The 15,089-nt window shown below is 36.9% G+C and overlaps 1 protein-coding gene across 1 annotated transcript in view; it reads left to right on the top strand.

Annotated features, from left to right (window-relative positions):
• LOC308651295 (zona pellucida sperm-binding protein 3 receptor-like) overlaps window positions 1-15,089 on the top strand; it is a gene marked incomplete at its 5' end in the record, with an annotated part of 40,521 nt that overhangs the window by 994 nt on the left and 24,438 nt on the right. Inside the window, 7 exons of the mRNA XM_081298213.1 lie at window positions 65-205; window positions 828-927; window positions 6,610-6,695; window positions 6,877-7,071; window positions 9,049-9,255; window positions 10,573-10,764; window positions 12,294-12,494. Coding sequence (XP_081154339.1) covers window positions 65-205; window positions 828-927; window positions 6,610-6,695; window positions 6,877-7,071; window positions 9,049-9,255; window positions 10,573-10,764; window positions 12,294-12,494 — 1,122 coding nt within the window. The remainder of the gene's footprint in view (window positions 1-64; window positions 206-827; window positions 928-6,609; window positions 6,696-6,876; window positions 7,072-9,048; window positions 9,256-10,572; window positions 10,765-12,293; window positions 12,495-15,089) is intronic.

Raw genomic sequence — 15,089 nt, 5'->3', positions numbered from 1 at the left:
CCCTGAGATGCCATGTTGCAAGATATAACTTCCGGTTGGTGCTCCTTGTCATTTTGGTGTCCAGGTGATTGCGGTCTTCCACCCAAGTTGCAGTTTGCTTCTCCACTCAGCCAGTTGTATGAGTCCAATTTCAAAGCTGGAACTGTTCTGAAATACGCCTGCCACTCTGGCTACAGGAGAGTCAATTCCAGTCGCGTCACTTGCGGTGCCTATGGTGCATGGATCTACAATATCTTTTGTATCAGTAAATATCAACATTTCTTCTTACTTTGTTTCCAGAAAGTTGAGCAGGAACTTGACAAAGTCAAGTCATAAAAAAGTCAAAGTCAAAGTTGTATGAAAATCTGTAAGTAGTGTTGAAAATTAACAACACCTATACTACATGGAAGAAGTCATTTGAAGATACATCGTGAGATTTTTTTCTTTTAAAAAACAATTTATTTATGAGATATTTTTCTAACAGTAAGGATATAGAATTTTCTTTTATCTTCTAATTTCCCTATGGCCAAGGGCATGCAAGTTCAAGAAAATACAACTATGTGTACATCTGGCCAATATGTCACAGCCTATATTGTATAATCACAGAGATTTAATTAAGCCAATATAATTAAGCACAGAGTTTTTCTTTGAAAATGTATCAGAATGTGTTTACTTTTATTTCCGCTCATACTACAAATTCAATGAGCTACAATCAGAAATAAGCATTGAAGCATATCTCTGGATGTATCTGGAAGCAGGAGTTAAAGTTAATTCCACCAGAGTTTTTTCTAATGTTATTTCTTGTGAACATTTGGAATCACTAATCATTAATTTAATTTGTTTACCAGAGAAACAATGCAGGAACCCAGGAGAGTTAACCAATGGTAAAGTGGACATTATGACTGATTTTCTTTTTGGTTCAACCATACAATTCAGCTGCTCAAAGGGGTAAGTGTAAGGTAGACTAGAAGCAATTCTTCTTATTAATTAATTTTCATAAGGAGTTAATTCATTTGTGTTTCAAGAATAAAAGTTGTGTATTAATGTCTACATCAAGAATTCTTGCTTCTATCCAATCCCATTCATCCTGTTTCTCTCTGCCTTCTGACAGTAAGTGACTTTGGTTATTTTCTGATTTATCTTCTTGGGGTTTATTTATATATATATACAACCAAGTACAAATATTTTTGTCAATATTTTGCCTCCTTTTTACATATAAGATATCTGACTGCATGCATTATTTTGAATTTTACTGTTACTTTTTTTTCTCTTAATAATATTTCTATAAACTGAACACTATGTTCCCCCCAAATTCATATCTTGATTTCTAATGTGATCATTTTTGGAGATGGGGACTATGGTAAGCAATTAGGTCATGAGTAGGTAATAATCATACACTATTGTGTATAATAATAATTCATGTTCTTTGAATGTAAAAGAGTAGGTTTTATTCCAGTGAGGAGAAAAGGCAACTCTCACAGGGCAAGAGGGAACCAGATAGGGGTTGCCACTTAGCTGTACTAGTTTAGGGGCTTATATAGCTACTGAGCAGGGATATTGGTCAATAGCTTGCTAATCAAGTCTTGGGAAAGTACTAAGGCTAGTGGTCAAAAATATATGCTAAACAGGTATTGGAAAAGAGTTAAGGCTACTGGTTAGCCCAGGATTCCGTAGCCTTTGCTCAGGTCTATCCCTTCCTACCTTTCCCTATCTCTCCACAGAACAAGGGGATTGGCTGGAATGTTTGGAATTTTTCTACAGGTTAACTTCATGGAATGGTCTTTACATTTTAAAAGGTCTTTAATTGGGGCCCATTACCTGTACCAGCCTATTCAATCCCCACTTCTGAAGAAGTGCCCCTAACTGCTGTTAGGGGAAAGGAGTGACACTCTGGCAGTTTCAAGCTGAAAATGGGTTTTGAACAGGCACAGGATCCTCTGATGGAGGTCTAACTAGGGGCCCCTGGTAGGTGGGGATTTCATTTTGGATTCCATTTGTAGTTTAGGATGAAGGATGAGGGAAGTCCAGAGATACATGGTGGCAGTTGGTGGATGCCAAGGTACTTAGGGCAGGGATCATGCCTTCCAAAGGACCCTGAAGGAGCCCCAAAAGATGAAACTAGATTTTTAGCTGCTGTAGTGTTGCTGCGGATCCCAGCCACCTGCCATGCCTCTCTTGTCTCAGAAATTTGAAGAACGAAATCCATGGACAAGGAAGAGTGAGTATAAAAGAGTAGAGTATGAAGGGACCTGATATGGGTTGCTCTATTATGAGTAATTATAATGCACCAATAAAAATATGGAGAAAAGAAAATTGATGTTAATACAATCCATCAAACTTATTAAGATTTCACTCGTTTTACACACACTCATTTGTGAGTGTTATTTCATTCTATGTAATTTTAACATATTTGTGTATTTGTGTGATGTCAGCCATGGTCAAAATACAGAAAAATTCTATCACAGTTGTTGTCTTTTCATAGCAAACACCCTCCTTCCTTCTTCTCTGTTCTTGAGAATCTTCTAATCCATTCCTTCTGTCTATGTCATTTCAAGTGTGCTATATACACAAAATCACACAGAATGTAACCTTTTGTGATCGGCTCTTTATTACTCAGCACAGTTCTCTTGATATGCACCCGTGGTGTTATGTGCATCAATAGTTTCTACATTTTATTGTTGAAACAATTCCATCCTATGGGATTTTCTTCATCATTCATCCATTGAAGGAAACTTGAATTCTTTCCTTTGTGTCTATTATGAATAAAGCAGCTGTAAATGTTCATCTGCAGATTTTTTTGGTCTGAACTTCATTTGGATTAAATGTCAAGAAATGCAATTTATGGGACATAGTGGTTCAAGTCTAGTAACCATTATATAGTTACATGTCTGTTTTCTACAGAGGATGTACCATTTTACATTCCCACCAGAAAATATATGAGTGGATCCATATCACTCACGCCAGCATTTGGTGGTTTCATAATTTTTAGCTTTAACTGTTCTGACAAATATAATGATATGGCCCCATGCTTTTAATTTGCATTTCTGTAATAGTTAATGATGTCGAATTGAGTATGTTTATATGTGCTTATTTGTAATTTTATGTTCTTTTATGTGAAATATCTGTTCATATTTTCCCTATGTTGAATAGCACTGTTAAGAGTTGACATCCTTGCCTTGTACCCAGACTTTGAGAGAAAACTTCAATCTCCCACCATTATATACCTTAGCTGTAAGATTTTATAGATGCCCCTTATCAAGTTGAGAAAATGTTCCTGTATCCCTAGTTTGCTAAAAGGTATTTATAAAGAATGTCTGTGGAATTTTGTCAATTTTCTTTCTCTAGATGGTTTTCAGATCATTTCAACATCATTTATTTAAAAGTACATATTTAATCCATTAATATGGGTTATTTTTTTTAAAACAATATATTTAATTCTCAAGTGTTATGTGATTCTGTTTTAGACTTTCTATTCAATGATTCTAGTCTGTCTCTAAATTCACACAATGAATTCCTCTCTCTTCTGAGTTTTATAGTATGTAACAACACTTAAAAGTATACCCTCTTTCTCTTCTGCTTTTACTAGTATTTCTGACTATATTTACTTATTTTCCTATACAAACTTTTCAATTATTTGATTTTTACTTTTAATAAATTGGATTAAGTTTTAAATGGTGTTTGGAAAAACAGACATAGTATGATGCTGAAGCTTCAAAACCAAAGCTTTATTATGCCTATATGTCAGTTCTAGTCTTTTGTGTGCATGTATATGTGAGGAGTAATGTGTGTGTGTGTGTGTGTGTGTGTGTGTGTGAGAGAGAGAGAGAGAGAGAGAGAGAGAGAGAGATAAGAGAGTTAGTTTCAGGATAGTTTTAAAGATTTCCCAACTCACATTTTTCAATTTTCATGTTTACTCTTTGGTATCTCATATTATTTTTATCTTATTTGTGATATTGCAAATGGTGTCCTTTTTTCCATTATACCTCCTTACAAATTTTATGAGTATATGTATAAACTATTTCTATATTAATCTCATATACAATTCTGCATTCTCTTAATTATTTACACTAGTTTTTAGTTGGAATTTCTTGTTTTTCATGTGTATAATTGTGTAATGTGAACATGATTTTGTTACTTTCTCTTTTCCCAAATGTATTTTTTAAATTTTGTATTAATTGTGCTAGCAATTATCTCAAATAATATACTGATACACTGGACATTGTTTTCTTATTCTTAATTTTAGCATTTTTTTATTTAACTTTGGTTGTGCTATATCTCTGCCTAATCTATTTTATTGAACATTTTTGACAAGGCTAATTGTCAATTTCTTTCTCAATATCATTTTAATGTCTATCAAGAGGTTGACTGTCTTAGATATAATAATATCATGTTATATATTTATTTCTCAGGCTACCCTAACAAAATACAGGCTGAGTACTTAAACAATAGAGATTTATTTTTTCATAGCTTCCAGGTCAAGGTCGGTCAAAGTTTAGTCCCAGGTGAGAGCTCTCAGACAGCAGACATCTTTTTTACTTCACATGGCTTTTTTTTTTTTTTTTAATATTAGGTATTGACCCCAGGGGTGCTTAACCACTTAGCCACATCCCTGGCCTTTTTATTTTTTATTTTGAGACAGATTCTTGCTAAGTTGCTCAGGGCTTCACTAAGTTGCTGAGGCTGTTCTCGAACTTGTGATCCTCCTGCTTCAGGCTCCCAAATCGCTGGGATTACAGGTGTGCACCACCACGCCTGGTTCACATGGCCCTTCCTTGGTGTGTGGTGGAAGATGGGGATTGTTAGATAGCTAGTCAGTCATAAAGGGTACGATGGAAAGGACACTTACAGGTGACTGAGAACCACAGGGGACCCTAGCTGAGAGACAAGCACCTGGAAGATGAGGAAGATGGGGGGTCTGGTATGTTAAGACCTCCCCCGGACATTTCAAGATCATGTCACACTCCCTCAGGTAGCCTGGATTCTCCCTTATCACCTAAACTGTGTCACAATCCCTAATCACCCTGGCAACCACAACATCAAGACCTCACAAAGTTCTCTGGGAACTATTCAAAAGGTAGTAAACTACGATAAAGGGGACAGGAAATTGAGGCAAAAAATAGAGGAACTCAATTTCCTCAAAAATTTCAACTTTGTGAGCACCATACCATTCTCTCTTTGAGGCAGTCCAAGCAGATTCTACATTGTCAGTCAAAAGTCAAAATGTGGACTGGGACCTCCAATAAAACTGAAGGCCAGGAGGAGCATGCTGTCCTTATCTTCTCTGAAAGGACTCACCCTTTCCCTTGACAGTGTCTCCTTTCCACTTTTCTCTTCCTCCTCCTCCTCCTCCTCCTCCTCCTCCTCCTCCTCCTCCTCCTCCTCCTCCTCCTCTGTACCAGCGATTGAACCCAGGCGCATTTAACCACTGAGGCATATCCCCAGCCTTTTTTATGTTTTATTTAGAGACAGGGTATCCCTAAGTTGCTCAGGACCTCCCTAAGTTGCTGGGGCTGGCTTTGAATTTGGGATCCTCCAGCCTCAGCCTCCCAAGCTGCTGGGATTATAGGCATGTACCCCCATGGTTTTTCCCTATCCTTTCTAATAAACATCCCTGTTATTTTGAGCAACATGTCTGAAATATTTCTGGGGTTATTTCAAGAACCCGGTTAAGAAAGAACTGCTATGGCTGCCTCAGCTGGTCACCAGGCCTGTGCCCTGTAACAGGATGGAGGTGGAGGGAGAGCGCAAGTGAGAGAGCTCAGTGATGTCTCTTCTTATAAGGACATTGATTAATATTTTGGGATCAGAGTCCCATGCTCCTACACCTTAATTATTTCCATATGCAAATACATTCACATTAAGGCTTCAACGTGTGAATTTAAGAGGCAAGCACATATATTTGGTTTAGAACAATGTATAAGATATCTTTCCTCATTTTAAAGCATCCTTTCCTTATCAAAACAAATTCATTTGACCATGGTATGTTTTTCTTTTAGAGTGTTTCTGGTTTTTGATTAATATTTTATTCATAACATTTTCATTGATATTCAGGGCAAACTGATAATTTATTTTTTATGAAAACAGCCTGAAGAAAGACTGGGACTTGTCAAGAGCAAGAACCATGAGATGATAATCAGGCAGCTAATGGTTTATGAGAATAAGCTGAGCTTCAGAAATCAGAAGGAAGATCTGAATCAGATGTCAAAGTAGTTTTTATCTGTAATGTGTCTTGATCGTTTATTTCCCAAGAAATTATATAAGAAGCTCAAGTGAACCATTTTCCTGCTATGCACTCTTTGTTTTTTAGCTTATTAGGAAACATGTATAATATTTGAGTATGAAGATCTGAGGATGTACAGCTTGGTTAGGGATTGATACTATCTGATGTTTGGGAAAAAGTTAGTAATAATATTTAAATGAATAAGAAAAAAATTTTTAAATGAGTAAATGTGCTCTCTGACTGATATGATGAAATTGAACTGCAAGTTGCCCCAAATAATCAAGAAGACAACATTGTTTTTATTTTTTTAATTGTGGATAAAATTCCCACTTGTCTGAAGCCCGTTGGCAGTTTATCTTACTGTTTATAGTAAGATAAATTCCACTGGAATCTTTGACCTGTTCTTTCAGGTATGTCCTCATTGGTTCAACGAATAGTCAATGTGAGGTCCAAGGTAGCGAGGTTGAGTGGAGTGACCCTCTCCCAGAATGTGTAAGTAAGTAAAGATTTTAAGTAGAGATTTCTTTCCTATTCAATACAAATCTAAACCTTATTGGGCCTATCACTCTCTGAACCTCCAATTCCCCTTGGGCCCTCTCTCTGTTTTCATTTTCAGAAATGTTAGATTTGTCATGATGCTCTTTTGATATTTTTTTCTCTTCACTCACTCTTCTCAGTTGTCAAGTGTGAGTCCCCTCCAGAAATCAGTAATGGGAGGCATGGTGGTGGAGATGAAGACCTCTACACATTTGGATCCTCTGTCACCTACAGCTGTGATCCCAACTTCTCACTCATAGGCAATGCCACCATTTACTGCATGGTGGAGAATAAAACATTAGGTGTCTGGAGACCAAACCCTCCTGTGTGTAAAAGTAAGACACAATAATGCATTTGAATTCTCTGTTCTCTTGTTTAAAAGAAAAAAGGGAAATGTATTTCCAGGGGGAAATAGAAGGTCTTAGAGACAGAGTTAAATGTTTCAGTGATAAAATGACTCTGGTTCAGCCTTCTTACATGCTATGTTAGTCGGGGTTGCATAGACTATGCTGTGATAAGAAGTCATAGCAATATCTCCTGCACTTTTTATAGCAAAAGTTTCTCAAGCTCTTTCTTCTTTGCACTGCTAGTCTGGGAAACTTGTTTGTGCCTCATGCCAAGAAATTCTGTTGATCCTGGATGAAATGGAGATACAGGGTGACACTAGTAATATCAATCACTCATGCCTATGGAGCTAACAGAACCGTATCAATTTCAGCAGGTTAATAGTAAAGGACAAAGAATATACCTGACTCCAAACTGTCAAGGGAAGCGAAAAGAGATGTTCAGCCAGTTTCAGTAATAACTCAACTTGCTAGTTTAGCCATCTTCCTTTTTGACAAAGTGCTTTGAAAACTCTATCATTTACTCCTTCCTGGCTCAGTACATGATCCACCAACACTAGAACAGGACAGCTGCCCAGTGAAAAGAGTAGAAAATGCTTGGAGTCAGGTGTGCAGGAGGTAGAAAGGCAGGAGCTGAAGCTGAAAAGACTGGCAAAGGTCTTGCAATGAACAGCCTGTGTGCCGCTCAGGAGTTCAGAGGAAGGTGAAGGGGAGGCATTGAATACTTGGTAATTTAAGTGGGGCAAACACAACTGACAGGTACGTTTTGTTGCTACCATCCAGCCAAGAAGTGAAGGGGGCTGCAACTGTAGCGAGGACCAGGGGTCTGGAAAGAAGTCAAAAGAAATCCACGGGGCAGGATTGCCTGGACTCGATGCCTGGCTGGTTGGGGACTGGAACATGGGTGACATTTTTTCTGTTTGGGGGGCAGCTCTCAGGTGCCCTAGCTGCCCCTTCGTGACTACCATGTCATTACTATGGGCCACTCATCCACAACCAAAATCAACCTGGAATTTTTTTTATTGGTTCTTTTTAGATATACATGACAGTAGAATATATTTTGGCTTATTATACATATATAGAGTATGATTTATACTAATTAGGATCGTATTGTGGTTGTACATGATGTGGCATTACCCTGGTCATGTATTCAAATGCAAGGATAGGAAAATTATGTCCAATTAATTCGACTCTCCCTCCTACTCCTCTCCCTGCTCCATTCCCTTCATTCCCTTTTGTCTAATTCAATAGAATTTTATTCTTCCTCTCCCCACCCTCCTTTATCATGGGTTAGCATTTACATGTCAGAAAGAATATTTGGCCTTTGGTTTTTTTGGAACTGGCTTATTTAACTTAGCATAATATTCTCCAGTTCCATCCATTTGCCAGTAAATGCCATAATTTCATTCTTCTTTCTGACTAATATTCCATTGTGTATATATACCACATTTTCTTAATCCATTTATCTGTTAAAGGGCACCTAGGTTGGTTTCATAACGTGGCTATTAGTGAATTGGAGCTGCTGTAAACATTGATGTAGACGCATCACTGTAGCATGCTGATTTTAAGTCCTTTGGATATAAACTGAGGGATGGAATAACTGGGTCAAATGGTGGTTCCATTCCGCGTTTTCTTAAGGAATCTCCATACTGCTTTCTGTAGTGATCAATCTGGAAATTAGGCCATGATAATGGGAAGATCTGGGAACTTGGAGATTCAAGCTGCAAGTTTAGATATTGCTAGTTATTATCAATGAGAAAGTTGGAGCACTTTATCTACAATGACCAATACAATGACTTCTCAGTTATCTGAGATTCCTTGAGAGACTGAAGGAAGATATAAAGCTTTAAATTATTTTATGTGTACCTACTCAATAGAAAGTTGTATAAGACCTTCCTTGGAGATATACCAAAACTCACCATCACATCTTTCTCTCTCTCTCTCTCTCTCTCTCTCTCTCTCTCTCAGATATCTTTTTCTATACTCCTGTTGAAATATTCTGCCATCAGCCACAGATTCCAAAGGGAATCTTTATCTCTGGATTCAAACCCTTCTATACTCACAAAGACTCTATTGTGATAAGCTGCAAGAAAGGTTACGTCCTCCGAGGGAGTAATTTAATCCACTGTGAAGCTCATAATGAGTGGTACCCCTCTGTTCCCACCTGTGAACCCAGTGAGTATAAACTATGAAGGGACTGTAATATTTGTCATGTGAAGTTATCAGAAGCATGAGTGTGGGGGCATCCTTCTGGGCTCAAGGCTACTAAAATCCCAATAATCATATAAGATAAATATACTTTTCCCCAGTTTTCTTGTTAGAAGGAAGATTTTCTTCTTAATAATCTCTTGATATTATTTGTAAGATTTAATATATATCATATAGTTGTCACGCCAATGACTTTGTTCATATTGTAGATTATGTATGTATTGTAAACGTTTTACAGGAGGTGATAGAAAAATTTCCCATTCCCCTCAAATGAACAAAATATGAGTATTTCTTGAAAGATGGAAATAAAATTCCATCTAGCATTTTCTTTCTCAATGTCACAGAGGTGCTCTATGGACTAGCATTTGCCTTGAGATCTGGACACTGAATATCTACAGATCGCTGGTAACATTAGGGACACTATTTGCTAACATTGACTTAGCACTTCCTACATACACACAGTATCTCAGTGCTTAATAGCTATGAATTTATAACAGTACTAAAAAGGAGTTACCGTTTTTAATCCCGTTTCAAAGAAGAGAAAACGGAGAGAGACATTAAGGAACTGGCCCAAGTTCACATGGTTATCAGTGGTGGAAGTCTCCATTGTATTGAGGCTTATCTATTCCCTTCTGCCACCACAAGAAGTTAGTCGTCATTCAAAATGTGCAGCAATGAAATTCAATGAATATGTAACTTGACAGATACCCATCCCCTCATCAAACCCCATGAACCATTGGCGCAAGGTTGAGTAGAAGAAGGACAAGGTCATAGGCTCAGGTGCACATATCTATATGGGGCTTGATTTGAGGCCAGTTCTGAAATTCCAGGTGACAGTTAAGTTGTCAAGGGAAATGCCTCTTATTTTCATTTCCCATTAGGCAAAGATACCAGTGAAAGTTAGACTTTCCTTAGAGCAAACATCTGCTGTGCATTCTGAGCAATCCTAATGCCTCTCCTGAACATGGGTCATCCTGAATGATAATGAATTGGAAGGAGACGTAAGATCCCATAGAGTTGGACCAACACCTAGAACTGTCTCCCTTTGTACGGTGGCAGGAAGTACTAACCCCTCAGTAATAGCCACATCAGGATTATGTGCATTTAATGCTTGACATCAATCTATCAGGTAGTAATGCGGTGGAGTCTCTTTCTGGTATTCCCATTAATCTTGCCATCTGTTTTTTTTATTAATAAGTATGTGATCTTTTATTTTTTGCATGTGTGACATGAAATCCCTATAACAGTTTTTTTTTTTTACATTTGTGTTTCCTTTATGATCAGATGGTTGTTCAGACTTACCAGAAATTCCTGGTGCTTTCTTGGAGAAACATATCTATGCTCAGAAAACTCAGGAATTATTTGAAATTGGGACAAAGTTGAAATATCAGTGTAAGCCTGGCTACCATGCAGCAGATGAGCTGACTGTGACTTGTCAGCAAAATTTGATATGGACAACTTCCAGAGGATGTGAGAGTAAGTGAATTTAGTTTTGTTTTGTTTTCCCCCCTGGTGTATGTGCTTGTGTGTCTACTTCTCTATTAAAAATGTTAAGCATGATCTTTAAAATTTTCCAGGTTTGGCTTCATTGCATAGGAGATATCCAGTTTTTGTAAATGTTTTGTGTGCTCTTTAAAATATACGTATTTTGTAGTTGTTGGTTTCGTGATTTTTATGTATGTCAGTTATTTCTAAATTTTTTATGTTGCTGTTCAAATTCATACCTATTTACTTGTCTCTCTGTCACTGAAGATTTATTTAATTATGGATTTGTTTTTTAACTCTTTAGTTTTTTTAAAAGAAATAAACTCTTTTTTTGAGATGGCATTATTAAATGAATACATATTTAGAATTATTTGTTTCCCTGATGAATTTAACTTTTTACTAGTGTATAGGTAATAACCCTCTTTATACTACAGTTATCTTTAAATTTTACTTTTATATTTAGTCTACCTCTAACAGCTTCATTTCAGTTTGTGTTTGCATGGGTCATCTCCACTTCCTCTTCTAAAAGGCTCTTTAATTCTTCATGTCATCACCCCCACTGTTTATCTACTTCTCATTGAAGAAAAGGCAAAGAATGTGAACTACATTTTCCACAACTGCAAAATCAATTCCTCATTTTAAAGACTTTTAATGAAGAAGTAAAATAAAAGGCAAATTAAGTGGTAGCACTTTAACCAAACAGTTATATTACTTGATATTTTTATATTACTTGAAAATTTTCATGAATTTGGAGAAGATACCCTTGGTAGAACTTTTCCTTCAATTTCTTTCCTTTTAAAAATTATTCCACAAAAAATAATATTTATGGGTTACCATGTGATGTTTTAATACATATAAATTGTGCAGTATTTAAATCAAGTAAGCATAAATATCTCATTTATTACTTTTTTATGGTAAAACCACTCAAAATTCTTTCTTTAAGCTTTTAAGAAATAGTCAGTGTATTATTGCTATCTAGCCATGCTTCTCTACTGTAGCACACTAGAACTCATTTCTCCCGTAAACTTTAATTTGGTCACCTATTGAGCCACTTTCCCCCATCTCTCCCACCTCCCCACTCTCCCTGCCTCAGGTAACTACTATTCTACTCTTAGCTTCTATGAGACTAACTTTTTACATTCCATTTATGAGTAAAACCATGCAATATTTGTATGTCAGTGCCTGGCTTCTCCAAAACACTCCATTACCTAATTTTCCTTTGACCTTATTCTTCATTAGTAGTCTTTAAAACTGAGGTATTGAATTTTCAGTGTTGGGCTCTACAGTTCACACTTAATATAATGATCTCCACTTCCATCCACTTGCTGCAAATGACAGAACTTCATCCCATTTTGGCTGAAAAGTATTCTCTTCTCAGAGGTTTCTCTTTCCCTTAACTCCCCCAAACCAAAATTCGACCTTCTGCTTCAATGAGTTGGATTATCAGAGTCAGAGCTTTAGCCAAAGGCATTTTTCCCTTGTGATTTCATGAAACTTGAACATCCATTTTTATCTATCAGAAATGTGTTGCCCAACACCAAATCTGGAGAAAATCAAAATCGTACGTGAAAAGAGGGATTTCACTACTGTGTGTGCCTATGTTTCTGGAGACTTTATTTTCTATATGTGTGAAGAAGGCTACTACACTGTTTCTTCTGATGGAAAGAGTACATGCCAAGAAGATGGCACCTGGAAGCCTCAAATTCCAGAATGTAAACCAGGTAAGAATTTTAAAGAACTTATTATTTCCTTGGATCCTTCAAATATTATCCACCAAATATTTATCCACCAAGCATTTCACATCCTTCTTCCTGCAGAAGAGTTAACTTCTTAAAATCAGGTAAATAAAGGATTGTTCTTCTATAAAGTTTTTTAAAAGAATAAATGTTCATAATTTTTAAATTATTTCATTTTTAGAAAATACAGCATTTGAAAATTGTTGAGTTTCGGCCTTTACAGAAATCATCCTTCAACAAAGGACTATCATCCCCAGTGCATTCAACTCATTGAAAACTTTCACATAGTTTTGTGAAATCTGAGACAGTGCCCTTCCAGTGGAACTATTCTATTATTTCACAGTCTTTGGTTCAGCACTGTAAACATTGTCTAAATTCTAACACTCAGTAATCATGTCCTTATGGTGCTGTGTTTATGGGAAGCCGGAGATAGATTGGGGATCCTGCATCTATTTGAAGTCTTTACACTTTCCACAGATGAACATTCCTGAACCTAGCCTGAAGTCTATTGAGAATGATTTAACCAGGACTCTGTCGCTGAACTCATCCTTTCATCCCAAAACTCCTGTGATCCATGTTGAAAAATATTTCCTATAAAATGGGAGAATTCTCTCAACTCAAGTTGCTTTTCTCCTACCAAGTATTTATCCACCAAGCATTTCACATTGAAAGCAACAGGATTGTTTGAGTTTTGCCAAGTTCTCCAAGGGGATATAACTTGAATGGGAACACTGGAACCTGCTACAAATCACCAGACTTGGGCCCCGAGAATGTGGATGAGACTGTTGGTAGGATGGTAAATTAGTACAACTACAATGGAAATCAGTATGGAGTTTCCTCAAAACACTAGGCATGTAACCACAGCATGACCCCCCCAGCTCTATCATTTCTCAGTATTTATTCTGAAGAATTAAAGTCATCATACAATAACGATATGTTCCTATCCATGTGTATAGCAACATGGTTCACAATCGCCAAACTATAAAATCAGCCTTGTTTTATATCAGTAAATGGATGGAAAAAGAAAATATGGCATATATACACAATGGAGTTTTATTCAATCATAAATAAGAATGAAATTATGTCATTTGCAGGAAAATAAGTGGAACTGGAGACATTATGTTAAATGAAATAAGCCAAATTTAGAAAGTCAAGGGCCATGTTTTCTCTCATGTGTGGAAGTTAGAGAGGAAAAAGGAAAAGAAAGCTTTGTGTGCAGGAGTGGACAAGTATTTCCTGAAAATTGAAAAGAGATCACTAGAGTAGAAGAAGGGGGATCAAGGGGAGGTGGGGGGGAAGGGAAAATACTGGGGTATGATACTAGCCAAATTATACTGTTAAACCATGAACATGCACAAATATGTACCAATGGATCCTACCATTGTGTTTAAATATAACACAATAACAATATGGATGAAAACCAAATCATCAGACTTGAGGAGTCTTCTTAATATAAAACTATAAGCTCAAACTCTTCCCTCTCTCTCACCATCCAAATGTGAAGTTCACCCTCCAGAATTTCCCCTAGACACCACCACAAGAAATGTCTTTAAATACTGCTGTTTTAGTCTGAGTATCTGAGTATCTGCCTCAAAAGTTTTTTTTTGTTGGAAATTTAATCTGCAGTCCAACATTAGTATGCAGTGGGACGTGGGGCCTCTAAGAAGTAATTGTCCAAGGGGTGAAGCCCTTATGAATGGTTAGTGCCATTATTTTGTGAGTGGTTCAGTTATCAGGCAAATGAGTTGTTATAAAAGTGAGTTCAACTAGGTCTGTTCTCTCTTATTGGCTTATTCACACTCTTTCATCTTATGCCCCATTGTGACATGGCATAAAGGCCCTTGCCAGGTGTAGATGCCATGCTTTTGGACTTCCCAGCCTCCAGAAACATATAGTTAAGTAACAATTTTTCTTTATAAAATCACCCAGTATATGCCATTCCATTAGAGCAACAGATAATGAATTCAGATAGAAAATCAGTACAGAAAAATGGGGTTGTAGCTATAACAAATACATAAAAATGTAGTAGAAGTGGTTTTTGAACTGGCTAATGGGTGGAGATTGAAATAGTTTTGAAACAAATGCTGGTAAAATCCTATATTGTCTTGAACTGACCATTGAGGGGGGTTTATGGTGAGAGCCCAGAAATAAGAGACTAGGGAAAGTCTGGAGCTTCTTAGAGATTACTTATGTGGTTGTGATGAAAATGTTGTTAGAAATATGGACAGCAAAAGTCAGTCTTGTGTTGAAAACAATCACCAGTGCAACAGTATTATGAGGTAAGGACTTCATGAGGTAATTGGGCATGAGAAGAGAGACCTCATGGACGGATTAATGCCCTAATCATGGAAGTGAATGAATCAATTGTAAGAGAGGGTTTTATAAAACTTGGTTCAGTGGGCTCTGCCCTCTCTTGCCTATTCACCTTCAATTATGTATGATGTAGTGTAAAGTTACTCACTGGATACAGGTCCCATTCTCTTGGATGTCACAGGCTCAAAAACCATGAGCTAAATAAACTTTTTTCTCTATAAATTACCCAGTCTGAAGTATTCTATTATAGCAACAGAAAATAAACTT

The sequence above is a fragment of the Spermophilus citellus genome (assembly GCF_964194105.1).
Source record: "Spermophilus citellus genome assembly, chromosome: 6".
Classification (NCBI taxonomy): domain Eukaryota; kingdom Metazoa; phylum Chordata; class Mammalia; order Rodentia; family Sciuridae; genus Spermophilus; species Spermophilus citellus.
The sequence above is the reverse complement of the archived record's forward strand: the minus strand, read 5'-3'. Positions and strand labels throughout refer to the sequence as shown.